General features: G+C 48.4%; 2 protein-coding genes and 1 long non-coding RNA gene across 4 annotated transcripts in view; 2 read left to right on the top strand and 1 right to left on the bottom strand.

Annotated features, from left to right (window-relative positions):
* The window catches only part of LOC135374764 (protein lifeguard 2-like), a 38,838-nt gene extending 35,782 nt beyond the window's left edge, over positions 1–3,056 (bottom strand). The window contains exon 1 of the mRNA XM_064607690.1: positions 2,929–3,056. The gene's annotated coding sequence lies outside the window, so the exon portion shown is untranslated. The remainder of the gene's footprint in view (positions 1–2,928) is intronic.
* LOC135374735 (uncharacterized) lies at positions 1,376–2,063 on the top strand. 2 transcript variants are annotated; one of them, XR_010417101.1, is made up of 3 exons: positions 1,376–1,569; positions 1,646–1,851; positions 1,936–2,063. It is a non-coding gene; the product is annotated as an uncharacterized LOC135374735 (long non-coding RNA). The 2 variants fall into 2 exon arrangements; XR_010417100.1 differs by having other exon boundaries at positions 1,376–1,851.
* A 1,440-nt stretch (positions 3,057–4,496) lies between the features above and the next one.
* Positions 4,497–5,906, top strand: LOC135374787 (alpha-L-fucosidase-like). Its single transcript, XM_064607717.1, has one exon. The coding sequence runs from the start codon at positions 4,497–4,499 to the stop codon at positions 5,904–5,906; it is 1,410 nt and encodes a 469-aa protein (XP_064463787.1).
* The last annotated feature ends 7,323 nt before the right edge of the window (positions 5,907–13,229 follow it).

Here is a 13,229-nt window from a genome sequence, read left to right as displayed (position 1 = left end):
TTTCTCGTGTCACTTGATGCACTCTGGAACACCCCTAGGAGTAACTTATACTTGAGCCCTGCGGTGTGTAGGCGACTGTTCCTGGGTGCATATCAGCCTGAATGCCTGTACTGTACCAAAGTCACCTAGATACAAAAGGCCTATATCATGCCTCCTCTCACTCCTTCGCCAGCTGGACACATAACATCGTAATGTCGTCTGCTTCAACAAATCGCCGCAGACCACTGCAGACACTGGCTTTTTTGTGGGGGCTAACTGCGCGCGACAGCTGAAAGCACGTCCTGGCTGACGTTACCCGTGATGACTAGGTCACATCGTTTGAGGGATCATGCTTTCTTGATCTAGATGACGTTGACCATACCCGTACGAAACTTCCTGAATAACCTGAATCAGACCTGATTCCGGGCACTATCCGGCTGATTCCGGCGGAATCCGGCACTGTTCCGGCACTATCAGGACATTCCGGCGTAGGTCCAGCCGGATTCCGGACGCCGCTTTCCTGAATCCGCCTGAATATCGCCTGAACCAAACCGGAAGGACGTGCCTGATACTTGGTCGTCAACCGGGATTCCTTTGACAATCTTTGAAAATATTTCAAGTGAGGCAATAGATATTACGTAACATGATTACAGAGATCCTCGATCACGTTGCCCTCAAAGTCTGGAATTATTAAATTATATGTAGCGTATCTACGACCGTTATCGACAGAATCCCGCAAAACATTTTTTCCCGATACTGAAATACATCCAAGGTGAGCAAGTACTCGGGATCCCTCAACACAATGCACCCGGGAGCATTTTTCTGGAGGCACGTGCTGTGTGCATCATTTCGAGATCCCGTGCATGGCCAGTCGAACCAGCGATGAGATGATGCGATGGCAGGACGATCAGGTGAAGTGACCTTGGTAGCGCGGGACTATGTTAAATTTATGTTTGACGTAAAACCACGAATTAGTATTAATTGTTATTGCTGAGATAATTTTCTGGCCAGGGAAACGGGACACCAGTGAATGCCGGAAATGCACAGTATGATATGATTGATAACTAATGCGTAAACAGGTTGGCAAAAAGCAATAAAGCTTAATATATCATTACTTTTTCTTTTGTTTTTTTTTGAGGAGGTAACATAAATACGGAGGTGTTGCAAAAGTTTCCGTTTGGCTTCAAATCCACCAAACCACGTGTACATTGCAGTCCCTCTGGACAAAAGTGTACGAGGAGCTAAACTGGTTTCGACTTTTTAGGTCAGCGGGAAATTCCAGAGCTCAATGGGAAGCATACACTGACCCTTCCCCTTTTGCACCGCTGCTCCCTTCGGGCTGATAGGGAACATACTTATTCTTGGAATATTGTCAACGTCAGTAGGTCACCTGACATCCGTAGTCATTTGAAGTGCAAGGCCCAGACAGGATTCATTCGCCATCGTCGGCGTCAAGACGTCCTCGTGTGAAAGACAACGCTTTTGTGTGTGTGTGTGTGTTTCTCCACATAGAAAACTACAACAGTGAAACGTGTACAGGTAGGGGAGTTAGAGTACGCTGACAAGCAAGAAGAATGTTTGATGAATATGGTAAGTGGCTGCTTCTTACTGCGTGTGTTTTGTGTGTGCGCTTTTTCCTTCATCACTTCGTCTTTCTTTCTTGCAGACGACAAGACTGCGCTCCAGGATGAAATGTACGTTTTAATAGAAGAATGCAACAGGAATTTGCTTGCGCTTCCTGAGAAGGCGTTTGTGTGTGTGTTGTGTCGTGCGTTCTGTGTTCCATGCCATGTCGTCCATCGATAGGAACCAACTCGATCGCATCAGCGCTCTCTTGGATTACCACAAGACAAGCCCTCTCCTTCCAAAACGGTAAGTTGTCTTGCTATAAGTATTTGCGCCGCGATTCCGCTTAGGGCTTCTTTCTCTGTCTTCATGTGTGTGCCTTATTTGCAGAAGTCACTCAGGCACACAGCGTAGGACGGGAGGAATGGAAGGCGTCGCCCCCGGCTCTAATGAAATCTATTGGGACCAAATTGAAATGCAAACGAAACCATGGAAATAAAATTGTCGATTGAATCTTACACTTTGTGTTCCATTCATGCATGTAGTATGTAAAGGCACGACAAGGGCGCATGGTCAAGTAGCCCGATTTCAGGTTTCACACTAATCCTGCATGCATATCTTGCTGGTCTAGTCACATTTTTGTTGTTTTCAAATAGGTCCACTCGAGTAAAGGTTTATAGCAAGCGAATGCATGCACTAGCATGGATTCAGCATTTCTTCCGAAGTTGTTCAGGCGCTTTCCGTTTTCGTTCAGGGATCATCCTGTATTCTATCAGGTGCATATCCGGGTATGATCAGATAACTGGCGAGTTTGTTCCGGTTACATTCAGTTTTGAGTTCAGGACCCATTCAGTCCCGGAATAAATTACCGGAATAGATCCTGATACCCCATTCCTGAATAATTCCTGATCGTCATTCCCGCCCAATTTTGGGTTCAGTCCGGAATCATGTCTGATCGAAGAAACCTGATTGGTTTCGGATTCAGGAATTTTCGTACGGGATACTCACGGGGTCATGCGAGAAGCGGCACGCACTACGAAGGATTAGAAAGCGCACACGCTTGTATTCGAGAGAGAGAGAGAAAAAAAAAGCGTTGTTCTTCGACATACCTCTAAATTTTCGAAAGAGACCGTTTATCAGAAGACAAGTGATCACATAACGTTCTACGGTAAACGCTATCCGAACGGAGAGAGAATATTTGGTTGCAGCTATCCAACCACTTACCGAATAAACGCGAGGAAACTGAATTATTTGGTGAGTTTCATTGCAGGGCACGCCGTGGTTGATATTTCACGCGCATATAGAGGGTGTTCACACAAGCGGATACTACGACCTGGTAGAAATAAATCATGCTTATCCAACAACGTCGAGAACCCAACTAACCTTGTCTTTCACTCCACGTGATGCTTTCGGGGGTCACTGTGAAACCCTTCCGTGATAAACAAACATAATCGTCGCGAAATATCCAAAACCAGGGACACAGACCACTAGGAACATCTTACACGCGGCACATGTCTCAGATGACCGCAATCCGTATCCGTTACAATCTGTGAAAGCCTCAGGTCAGATTTTGTCATCGGGGGGGGGGGGGGGGGGGGGAGGTACTGAAAGTGTGATTGGCTGAAGTGTTGGAAAGGAAAACCCATAACGAAATCAAGATAACAAGAAAATTGGCTTTTTGTGCGGGCCCATTTTGAAATGCGCTCGCCGTGTGTTATCGCTATCTCTGAATGACACAGCACGTCTGCCGCCTCCTCGCCTGGAAAGGAAACATTTCCGTGATGTGATCCAGCGGCTGAAAGTATTTCTACCAAAGTGACATTCGTCCCCTCAAACGCGTCGGTTGCATCGTGCAGGACTAGTTGTATTCAGTAATATAGGAAAGTGTAAGGAGCTCGAAAGCTGTAGATTTCCAATAACCCATTTGCATGAATTCATGGTATGAAGATCAATATGGGAAAAAGTATAGCGTAGTATACAGACTGGAACAGGTTATAGCATCGCCTGTGGCGATTAGACGCCCCAACCATCAAAATATCAAATAAAGCTGTTCCTGAGTATAGAGCCGGAGATAAGGCTAAACAAGTGCTACGCGCTTTCGAGTACATTTATATATTTCTGGATGAAGCAATGCCTAAATCAGGGTAATCAGGGGTCTTTACACACCACTACCGCATGTGGCACACATCGCGTCGTAAGGAGGAGTTGGGGAGCTGGCACGCAAATAACTTTACTAAATGTTATAAAATAATCTTAGCCAGAGCATAGACAACCGTGTGCAAGGAAAGATGGAGGACTGGAATGTGAACCACGGTAGTGTCAACATTGCAAAGTGCAGCAGATATTTGACATTAGAAGGAGTTGGGAAAGAAAACGAAATATGGCTGTGCGAATATCCAGATTTTCCTAATTCCGAGGCGAACAACTGCCAATTCGGTTCGAAGAACCAATAGTCAGGTTTTTAGAACTTTCTAATCAACGCAAGATTGGCGTTTTTCTTCCCCGCTGCATGTTTTGGCCTTTGTTTTCTCTGTTACGAGAGTTGAGCCAATAATGAGGTCATCAAAAGAGTGAGGTAACCAGGGTCTCTGCTGAGCAAAACCATAGTAGTTGATACGGGTAATTCCACACATGTGGGTGAAGACGAAAGAAAAGTTGACATTGTAATGGAATAATACGGGAAAAGGAGGGGCGCGATAGTAAATAAAGCGGGGCGAAGTTGGTTTACCTGGGAGGAGAGCAACCAAGGAAAGATCCCAAAGCAAGAAGGTAAATCCAACGCGGACAGATGTCGCTCGTGTAGCTTCCGTGGCAAACGAAGACGAGGTATAACAACGTCACGAGGTGCCCCGAGCTGTAAGAAGAAGAAGCAGCACCAGAACGAGACGTCTTCGCCATTCGACTCGGAGCTGTTGATACTTCGTCCGGATCCTCCAGCTCTCCGTCCACCCATGCCCAACACTGAGGAAAGCAAAGTTCCAGTACGTTCCGAAGCGCCACCAAACAAAAACTCTGGAGGCAGCGGACATGACGACGTCGCCTTGGAAAGCAAGACTGGTGATATCCCAACCAAACATGTCCTCTACAAGCCAACCTGGAGCTCCATCGACAATCACGTCATTCCGTCCTGGTACGACGAGGCCAAGGTTGGAATTATGATACACTGGGGCGTCTACTCGGTGCCCAGTTTTGAGAACGACTGGTTCTGGTTCGCATGGAAGAAAGGCGGAGAGCACAGGTACGCGCAATTCGTAAGAAAGAACTTCAAACCCGATATCACGTACCAAGAATTCGCACCGAAATTTACGTGCGAGTACTTCAACGCAAAACAATGGGCATCACTTTTCGCTGCGTCAGGCGCAAGATACGTTGTCCTCACGTGCAAACACCACGACGGCTACACGCTCTGGCCCTCCCCGTTCTCTCCGAACTGGAACTCCATGGACGTCGGACCGCACCGAGATTTAGTTGCGGATTTAGCAGACGCCATTAGAACAGCAACACCCAACGTGCGTTTTGGACTCAACTACTCCCTTCTCGAATGGTTCCACCCGCTGTACCTCGAGGACAAAGCTCTCAGCACGCAACGCTTCGTGACAACGAAGGTCAAACCGGAACTCATGCATCTTGTGGAAGCCTACAAACCTGACCTTCTGTACGTGAGCGGCGACTGGGAAGGAGAGGACAGCTATTGGGACGGGGCCTCGTTTCTCGCCTGGCTGTTCAATGACAGTTCTGTCGGAGAGTCCATAGTAGTCAACGACCGTTGGGGGAGAGCAGCCCGAAATAAGCACGGCGACGTTAAAACTGGCGAAGGATACCAAGGACAAAAATGGGAGAAGCATCTGCCCCTCGATAGATACTCCTACGGCTACAGGAGGGAGGCCCCCGTGAACGACTACATCAGCATGCAAGAGCTCGTAGACATCTTGGCAGAAACAATCAGTAGTAACGGGAATCTGCTTATCAACGTTGGACCTACCAAAGAAGGTGTTATAGATCCACTGTTCGAAGAACGGCTGCGAGGACTGGGAGCGTGGTTAGCTGTGAACGGAGAAGCAGTGTACGCCTCGCTGCCATGGAAGGCGCAGAACGATGCGTACACCTCGCATGTGTGGTACACTTGCGGCAAGGGAGGTATCGTGTACGCATTTGTGCTTCGGTGGCCGAAGGATGAAGTACTGACTCTGGCAAGCTTGCGACTGCGGCCTGATGGGGAACTTACGATGCTCGGCATACCGAAAGCGGTGTTCACCTGGAGCACAGCTGGGCACAAAACGACGGTCAAGTTCCCCAAGCTGACCATAGACCAACTGCCGTGCGAATGGGCATGGGTGTTGAAAATACGGGGTGCAATGTAACATCCGTGACTAATCTAATGACTGCATATCTGTGTAACGTCGATATGGCGTATCTTTGATGTCTTTGCGAGTACAGCTGCATGAACACGCGAATGTAATGACTGAATTGCTTGGATGTAAATATACATACTGCGCAATGGATGCTAATCAGAATCCGAGCGCACAGGGCTACTAGAAGGGTATTCTTTTTCTGCACTTGGGGCTGCCTGAGACATGGAAGTCTTGGACAAATCTCATCCGTAAACTGGTCGGGGAGTCCGGAAAGGTCAAAGGTGACTGAATGGTATGCAGAGTTCTATCTGTGGAATTTTATACCAACACAGGTCCAGAACAAACTTTCATCGCGTTAGTTGTTACGAAAGCTCGTGGAACTAGACCGAAGGAACGGCCTATGAGACTCTGCATTCTCGACGGGTACCAGCGAAATCAATGGGAGCAACAACACCTGAATTCAGCAGAATTGTTCCATAACTAGAGGGGGTGCCATGGCAGATGCTCCAGGTGGTGCAGTGGCTCAGTAGTTTGTAGAGTGTTTCCGAGCAGAATTCCTCGATGTCTGTGGATGAGTGAGAATAACGTGTATTCCAGATTTCATTAGCCGTATAAGTACAGGCGTAACTCGACCGTGCAACTATAATGAGTCGACAAAACGAGGCAAAGAACGTCGTGCTTTTTGAAGCTCTCTGGTAAACTAAACAGCTCGAATTACACAACTTTTGTTACGGGCTGAAAAACGTCAACAAATACACGATACACTACATGATGTGTAAGGCAGCCCTCTGAATACCGTGTCATTCAGCGTGGTTAAGTAAGATGAATGTATGATTGTACCCGCACGGAGAACTTACACAGGCGCATCAAACTCCAATCGAGTCGGGGAGCCGCTCTGACCAAAGATCACGTCATGTGGAGGGTAACACAGCAAAGAAATGGCGGCGGTTACCCATAAAATATCTTGATAAACAATAACTACAAAATATACACACACAAAAAAGGACAGGAGCGGTGCACTGATTCAGGTGTACACGCGTTGAGGATTCATGGTGAAGGCATGGTGGGACTATAGTGAAGGGCTACTACCGGTTCTTCCTCTTTTTCTTAACTGGGTCTTTGCAGGCCGTGTCAGTCCGCATCGTCACTGCACTGGTAGAGAAAAGGACGAAGCACACAAACAAACGTGGTCACACCAGCGCGTGCTTGTGGCAGTGGAAGCGCTTTTCATTGGTACACACACTTTAGTCGTATTGCGACATCCTCTCCTCAGCCGAAATATAAACCCTTCGCAGTACATCGCGCGAGCACCCATTGGGCGCGTTAGGCAGGCTCCCGAGCGCCATATCCCGGGTTCTCAGCCGAGCGCCAGAGCCGCTGAGCGTGTGCCACCTATCGAGCTTTCTTCTGTCGTCTGCTTCTAAGTAAACACAGCAGTAGACCATAGCATTCCTCTATAATATTATAACTATTTACCGCCGACATCCAATGATTCTGGAAACACAAAGAGCCTGGGCGGTTGCAACGTGTTGCAACGGTTGCGCCATTTCTAAAAGTAGTACACCGGAACATGCGTCACGCTCCGGAACTAGCCCTGCTCTTCCCCAGCTCCGAAGAAGGGGTGCGCAGGGTGCACCAGGGAACGTGCACCGGAAGTGACTTTGGAGGTGTTAAGTGATCCCCTGAAAGAGGGAATGTTCCCGGAGCACGAACCTAACACGCCCATTGGGCGCGTTAAGCAGGCTCCCGATCGCCATAACCCGGGTTTTCAGGGGAACATACCCTTGGTGTCTCTACTTAATGGTGTTTGTGAGCCTATCCGGAAGCCGAGCGCTAGAGCCGCTGAGCGCGCGCCGCCTATCGAGCTTTCTTTAGTCGTCTGCTTTTAGGTAAACATAGCAGTAGACCATAGCAGTCATCTATAATCGTATAACTATTTACCGCCGACATCCGATGATTCCGGAAACACAAAGAGCATCGGCGGTTGCAACGTGTTCCAACGGTTGCGCCATTTCGAAAGGCAGTACACCGGAACATGCGTCACGCTCCGGAACTGGCCTCGCTCTTCCCCAGCGTTCCCAGGCTCCCCGGCTCCGAAGAAGGGGTGCGCAGGGTGCACCCGGGAACGTGCACCGGAAGTCACTTCGGAGGTGTTAAGTGATCCCCTGAAAGAGGGAATGTTCCCGGAGCACGAACCTAACGCGCCCATTGTTAGCTCAGTCAGTCACCGGAACGTCAACGTTCCGCTGCCGTTCAGTTGGTAAAGAGCTCCATGCGGTTGGCTAGCCCCTTACGGGCGAACCAGAAAAAATTCAGCGGAGGAGGAAGTATCTCTGAAAGAAGTAAAGGTGTTCGTCGTCAACCATAGAGTAAACTTTCTCAAACATTATTCCGCAGAACTGACGCAGAGTACCGTTGAGGAGAGTACCGTGAGTACTGTTGCCGAGTATACCGCATGACACGAAACACGGACGAATTCTTGCGGAACCGAAATCGGAACCGAACTTCTTCGGCTGCCTGGGTCTCGTTCGAATGAACCTCTCCCTGTTTACAAACAACTGACGTCAGATGGTACAACAGCGCCGTCAACTTGGTAGAGTGGAACTACTATAACAAAAAAAAAAGAAGAAGAAACAATAAGTCACAAGAAAGACACGTATGGCGGGCTAGAATGAATAAGAATAAGACACGTTAACCGAAAGCCACGACAAAACGTGTCACATCCCTACCAAAAAGGATTAAAGATTGCGCAGTTCGGAAGTCCACAATTAAGAGCGCTAATGGCAACCTTGAGAAGAAGGCGGAACGACAGTCAGGATATAAGCGGAACTTCAGCAAAATATTCATCAGTCAGTGCGCTGTGGTTGCGTCGTTTATTTAACTCCCCGGCACTGTGGGTTTAAGAGCTTTTAATTAATCAATTAAAATCCTTACGCCGATGAGAGCCAACAAGCTCGAAACGGCCGTCAACAGCTGGGATTTTGGCACGCTTGACTTGTGAACACATACCTCACGTGCAGCCATGGAGCTTCAGCTCATTTCCCTCTTTATATCTGTACTTGCCGGCTTTGCACTGCAGCCCCCATAGGTGTTGGGAACATCCATGGAACACTGATGTCTCGCCGAGACATATTGATCGTGCCGACCCTAAAGCGTGTAACATCCCTACGCTGTGCCGATGAGAGCCAACAAGCTCGAAACGGCCGTCCACAGCTGGGATTTTGGCACGCTTGACTTGTGAACACATACCTCACGTGCAGCCATGGAGCTTCAGCTCATTTCCCTCTTTGTATCTGTATTTGCTGGCTTTGCACTGCAGCCCCCATAGGTGTTGGGAACATCCATGGAACAGTGATGTATCGCAGAGACATATTGATCGTGCCGACCCTAAAGCGTGTAACATCCCTACGCTGTGCCGATGAGAGCCAACAAGCTCGAAACAGCCGTCCACAGCTGGGATTTTGGTACGCTTGACTTGTGAACACATACCTCACGTGCAGCCATGGAGCTTCAGCTGATTTCCCTCTTTGTATCTGTACTTGCTGGCTTTGCACTGCAGCCCCCATAGGTGTTGGGAACATCCATGGAACAGTGATGTATCGCAGAGACATATTGATCGTGCCGACCCTAAAGCGTGTAACATCCCTACGCTGTGCCGATTAGGGCCAACAAGCTCGAAACGGCCGTCCACAGCTCGGATTTTGGCACGCTTGACTTGTGAACACATACCTCACGTGCAGCCATGGAGCTTCAGCTCATTTCCCTCTTTGTATCTGTACTTGCTGGCTTTGCACTGCAGCCCCCATAGGTGTTGGGAACATCCATGGAACAGTGATGTATCGCAGAGACATATTGATCGTGCCGACCCTAAAGCGTGTAACATCCCTACGCTGTGCCGATGAGAGCCAACAAGCTCGAAACGGCCCTCCACAGCTGGAATTTTGGCACGCTTGACTTGTGAACGCATACCTCACGTGCAGCCATGGAGCTTCAGCTCATTTCCCTCTTTCTATCTGTATTTGCTGGCTTTGCACTGCAGCCCCCATAGGTGTTGGGAACATCCATGGAACAGTGATGTATCGCAGAGACATATTGATCGTGCCGACCCTAAAGCGTGTAACGTCCCTACGCTGTGCCGATGAGAGCCAACAAGCTCGAAACGGCCGTCCACAGCTGGGATTTTGGCACGCTTGACTTGTGAACGCATACCTCACGTGTAGCCATGGAGCTTCAGCTCATTTCCCTCTTTGTATCTGTATTTGCTGGCTTTGCACTGCAGCCCCCATAGGTGTTGGGAATATCCATGGAACAGTGATGTATCGCAGAGACATATTGATCGTGCCGACCCTAAAGCGTGTAACATCCCTACGCTGTGCCGATGAGAGCCAACAAGCTCGAAACGGCCGTCCACAGCTGGAATTTTGGCACGCTTGACTTGTGAACGCATACCTCACGTGTAGCCATGGAGCTTCAGCTCATTTCCCTCTTTGTATCTGTATTTGCTGGCTTTGCACTGCAGCCCCCATAGGTGTTGGGAATATCCATGGAACAGTGATGTATCGCAGAGACATATTGATCGTGCCGACCCTAAAGCGTGTAACATCCCTACGCTGTGCCGATGAGAGCCAACAAGCTCGAAACGGCCGTCCACAGCTGGGATTTTGGCACGCTTGACTTGTGAACACATACCTCACGTGCAGCCATGGAGCTTCAGCTCATTTCCCTCTTTGTATCTGTACTTGCTGGCTTTGCACTGCAGCCCCCATAGGTGTTGGGAACATCCATGCAACAGTGATGTATCGCAGAGACATATTGATCGTGCCGACCCTAAAGCGTGTAACATCCCTACGCTGTGCCGATTAGGGCCAACAAGCTCGAAACGGCCGTCCACAGCTGGGATTTTGGCACGCTTGACTTGTGAACACATACCTCACGTGCAGCCATGGAGCTTCAGCTCATTTCCCTCTTTGTATCTGTATTTGCTGGCTTTGCACTGCAGCCCCCATAGGTGTTGGGAACATCCATGGAACAGTGATGTATCGCAGAGACATATTGATCGTGCCGACCCTAAAGCGTGTAACATCCCTACGCTGTGCCGATGAGAGCCAACAAGCTCGAAACGGCCGTCCACAGCTGGGATTTTGGCACGCTTGACTTGTGAACACATACCTCACGTGCAGCCATGGAGCTTCAGCTCATTTCCCTCTTTGTATCTGTACTTGCTGGCTTTGCACTGCAGCCCCCATAGGTGTTGGGAACATCCATGCAACAGTGATGTATCGCAGAGACATATTGATCGTGCCGACCCTAAAGCGTGTAACATCCCTACGCTGTGCCGATGAGAGCCAACAGGCTCGAGACGGCAGTCCACAGCTGGGATTGTGGCACTCTTGACTTGTGAGCACATACCTCACGTGCAGCCATGGAGCTTCCGCTCATTACTCTCTTTGTATCTGTACTTGCCGGCTTTGCACTGCAACCTCCATAGATGTTATTTCCTAAGATTAAAATTTTTATGCAATTCCTTACAAATAAGTAAGATTTGATGCAATTCCTTACATATTATTAGTTTTATGGGCTTGTTCCGCTCCATTCTACCAGTGGCCCTATCTTTTCATTTGGCCATTCTAAAGATGGCTCTTCCATCTTCAGGAGCCTGGAGTGCAAGTGGTGTCTCTATACAAAGCAAGCGGAAGATAACTCCTAATAATAAACCACATCCCTTACGGGATACGACATTGACTATCCAGATGATGCCACCCTTGGGTGAAGAATTCAGCTTCCGTTGCGGACTGGGAACGCGAATAAAGAAACCAAAGCGAATACACACGTGACCTCTTTTGTGTGTACCATTAATACAAAAAGCGACCCTCGACTTTGTCAAGGAATACTGCTTTGGGAAACGGCGGTGGTCTCCGGCCGCACTGATTCACAATGTCTACCAACGTCATGATCACGTCACGGTGAAGTTTCTTCGTTAGGGGTCTATTCGGTCCCATTCTGACGAGGCCAGATTGCTGTTCCGAAATCGGAACTGCCGTACACTGAAGTGGCAAACGGGTTGACTGTGCGTGCCGCGTATGCGACTTCTCCTATGAATGAACTGGATGGCTGAAAGGAGGTGTGCACAAAGGTACAGTGCCCTAGAACCAAGGGCAGAAGTCTTCGGCCGAACTTCGCCTTCCAGTTCGGCGCCATGCGGTGATGCACGGAAAAAAGTTCAGTCCCGATTTGGGTTCGGGAAGAATTCGGCGCTAGTGTATGCGGTTCAGCCTCTACACCTGGATGAGCACATTACAGACGCCGAGGCTGTTCCCTTCCTGCTGGCACAAGCTAAAAGAACAAAAACCCCTCTTCTGGAAAGTAAACAAGGACGAATCAAGAAAAAGACGTTTGTGCGTTTAGTATGTCACATCAACCTGTCCAGCTTTAACCTTATTACAAGCAAGAGGACAGAGCACAGACAGCATTGCAGAGTCCAGTAGTTGAAAGACTGTGTCGAAAAGGGGGAGGGGTGTGTTGCAGGTCTAACGTGTTTGGATAGCGATAAGCACGCTACTGTTAGCTGCAGTGGCATCAAGGTAAATTTATCTTGGTGGCACCATGTGGTGGATGCCATGGTTCCCACTGCATTCTGGAACAAAAGCTCAAGGTTTTTTTCCCAAGGACCTTTCGAAGTTCAGACGTCATTTTGTCCGGGATGTAAAACACAATTTATGACCAGGGCTTCACTATTTTGCAGAAATATTTATAAGCTACAGGTATCACTTGGGAGAATACATGGGGACTGCACAATATCAGTTCACAGATGTGACTGACAGCTAATGAATTTTAGGGATCACAGTACGCAATGAAGAATTTATTAACGAATGAGGGTGCCGTTCATATCTTGCTGCTGATTCCTACTGCAAAGGGTGCTAACTCCTGTGGATTCTAAGCTACAGTTCCGCCTCTCGAAAGGCGTAATTTGCACAAGCAGTTTCATGAGAACAAGAAAAAGACGCAAAATCGAAGATTTTCAAGGATTAAAAAGAAATCCAGGTTTTCGAGACCTTGAAAATGGCATTTTAAATGCCAGGGTATTCAAGGACCAGTGGGAACCATGGGACGCATGTGCCACTGGTCTTACTTGTTGCTTCCACAACGCTCTGGTCGGAATGGACTATCTTCCTCTCGATCTCGGTTGCGTGACATGAAGTAACACTATTCCATGTTCTAAGAAAGCAACGTGTTTATTCTACACACTAGTGGATACAAAGACTTCGAAAAGTAAATAAGAAAACAACAATCCACTTTTTTTTTTCTAAAACTCTTTACTTCATACATAAATAT

This window comes from Ornithodoros turicata, unplaced genomic scaffold (genome assembly GCF_037126465.1).
Source record: "Ornithodoros turicata isolate Travis unplaced genomic scaffold, ASM3712646v1 ctg00000746.1, whole genome shotgun sequence".
NCBI lineage: Eukaryota > Metazoa > Arthropoda > Arachnida > Ixodida > Argasidae > Ornithodoros > Ornithodoros turicata.
The sequence above is the reverse complement of the archived record's forward strand: the minus strand, read 5'-3'. Positions and strand labels throughout refer to the sequence as shown.

Excerpts from the sequence above, each read along its gene's own strand:
- LOC135374787 (XM_064607717.1), top strand. The coding sequence starts at position 4,497 with ATGCCCAACACTGAGGAAAGCAAAGTTCCAGTACGTTCCGAAGCGCCA.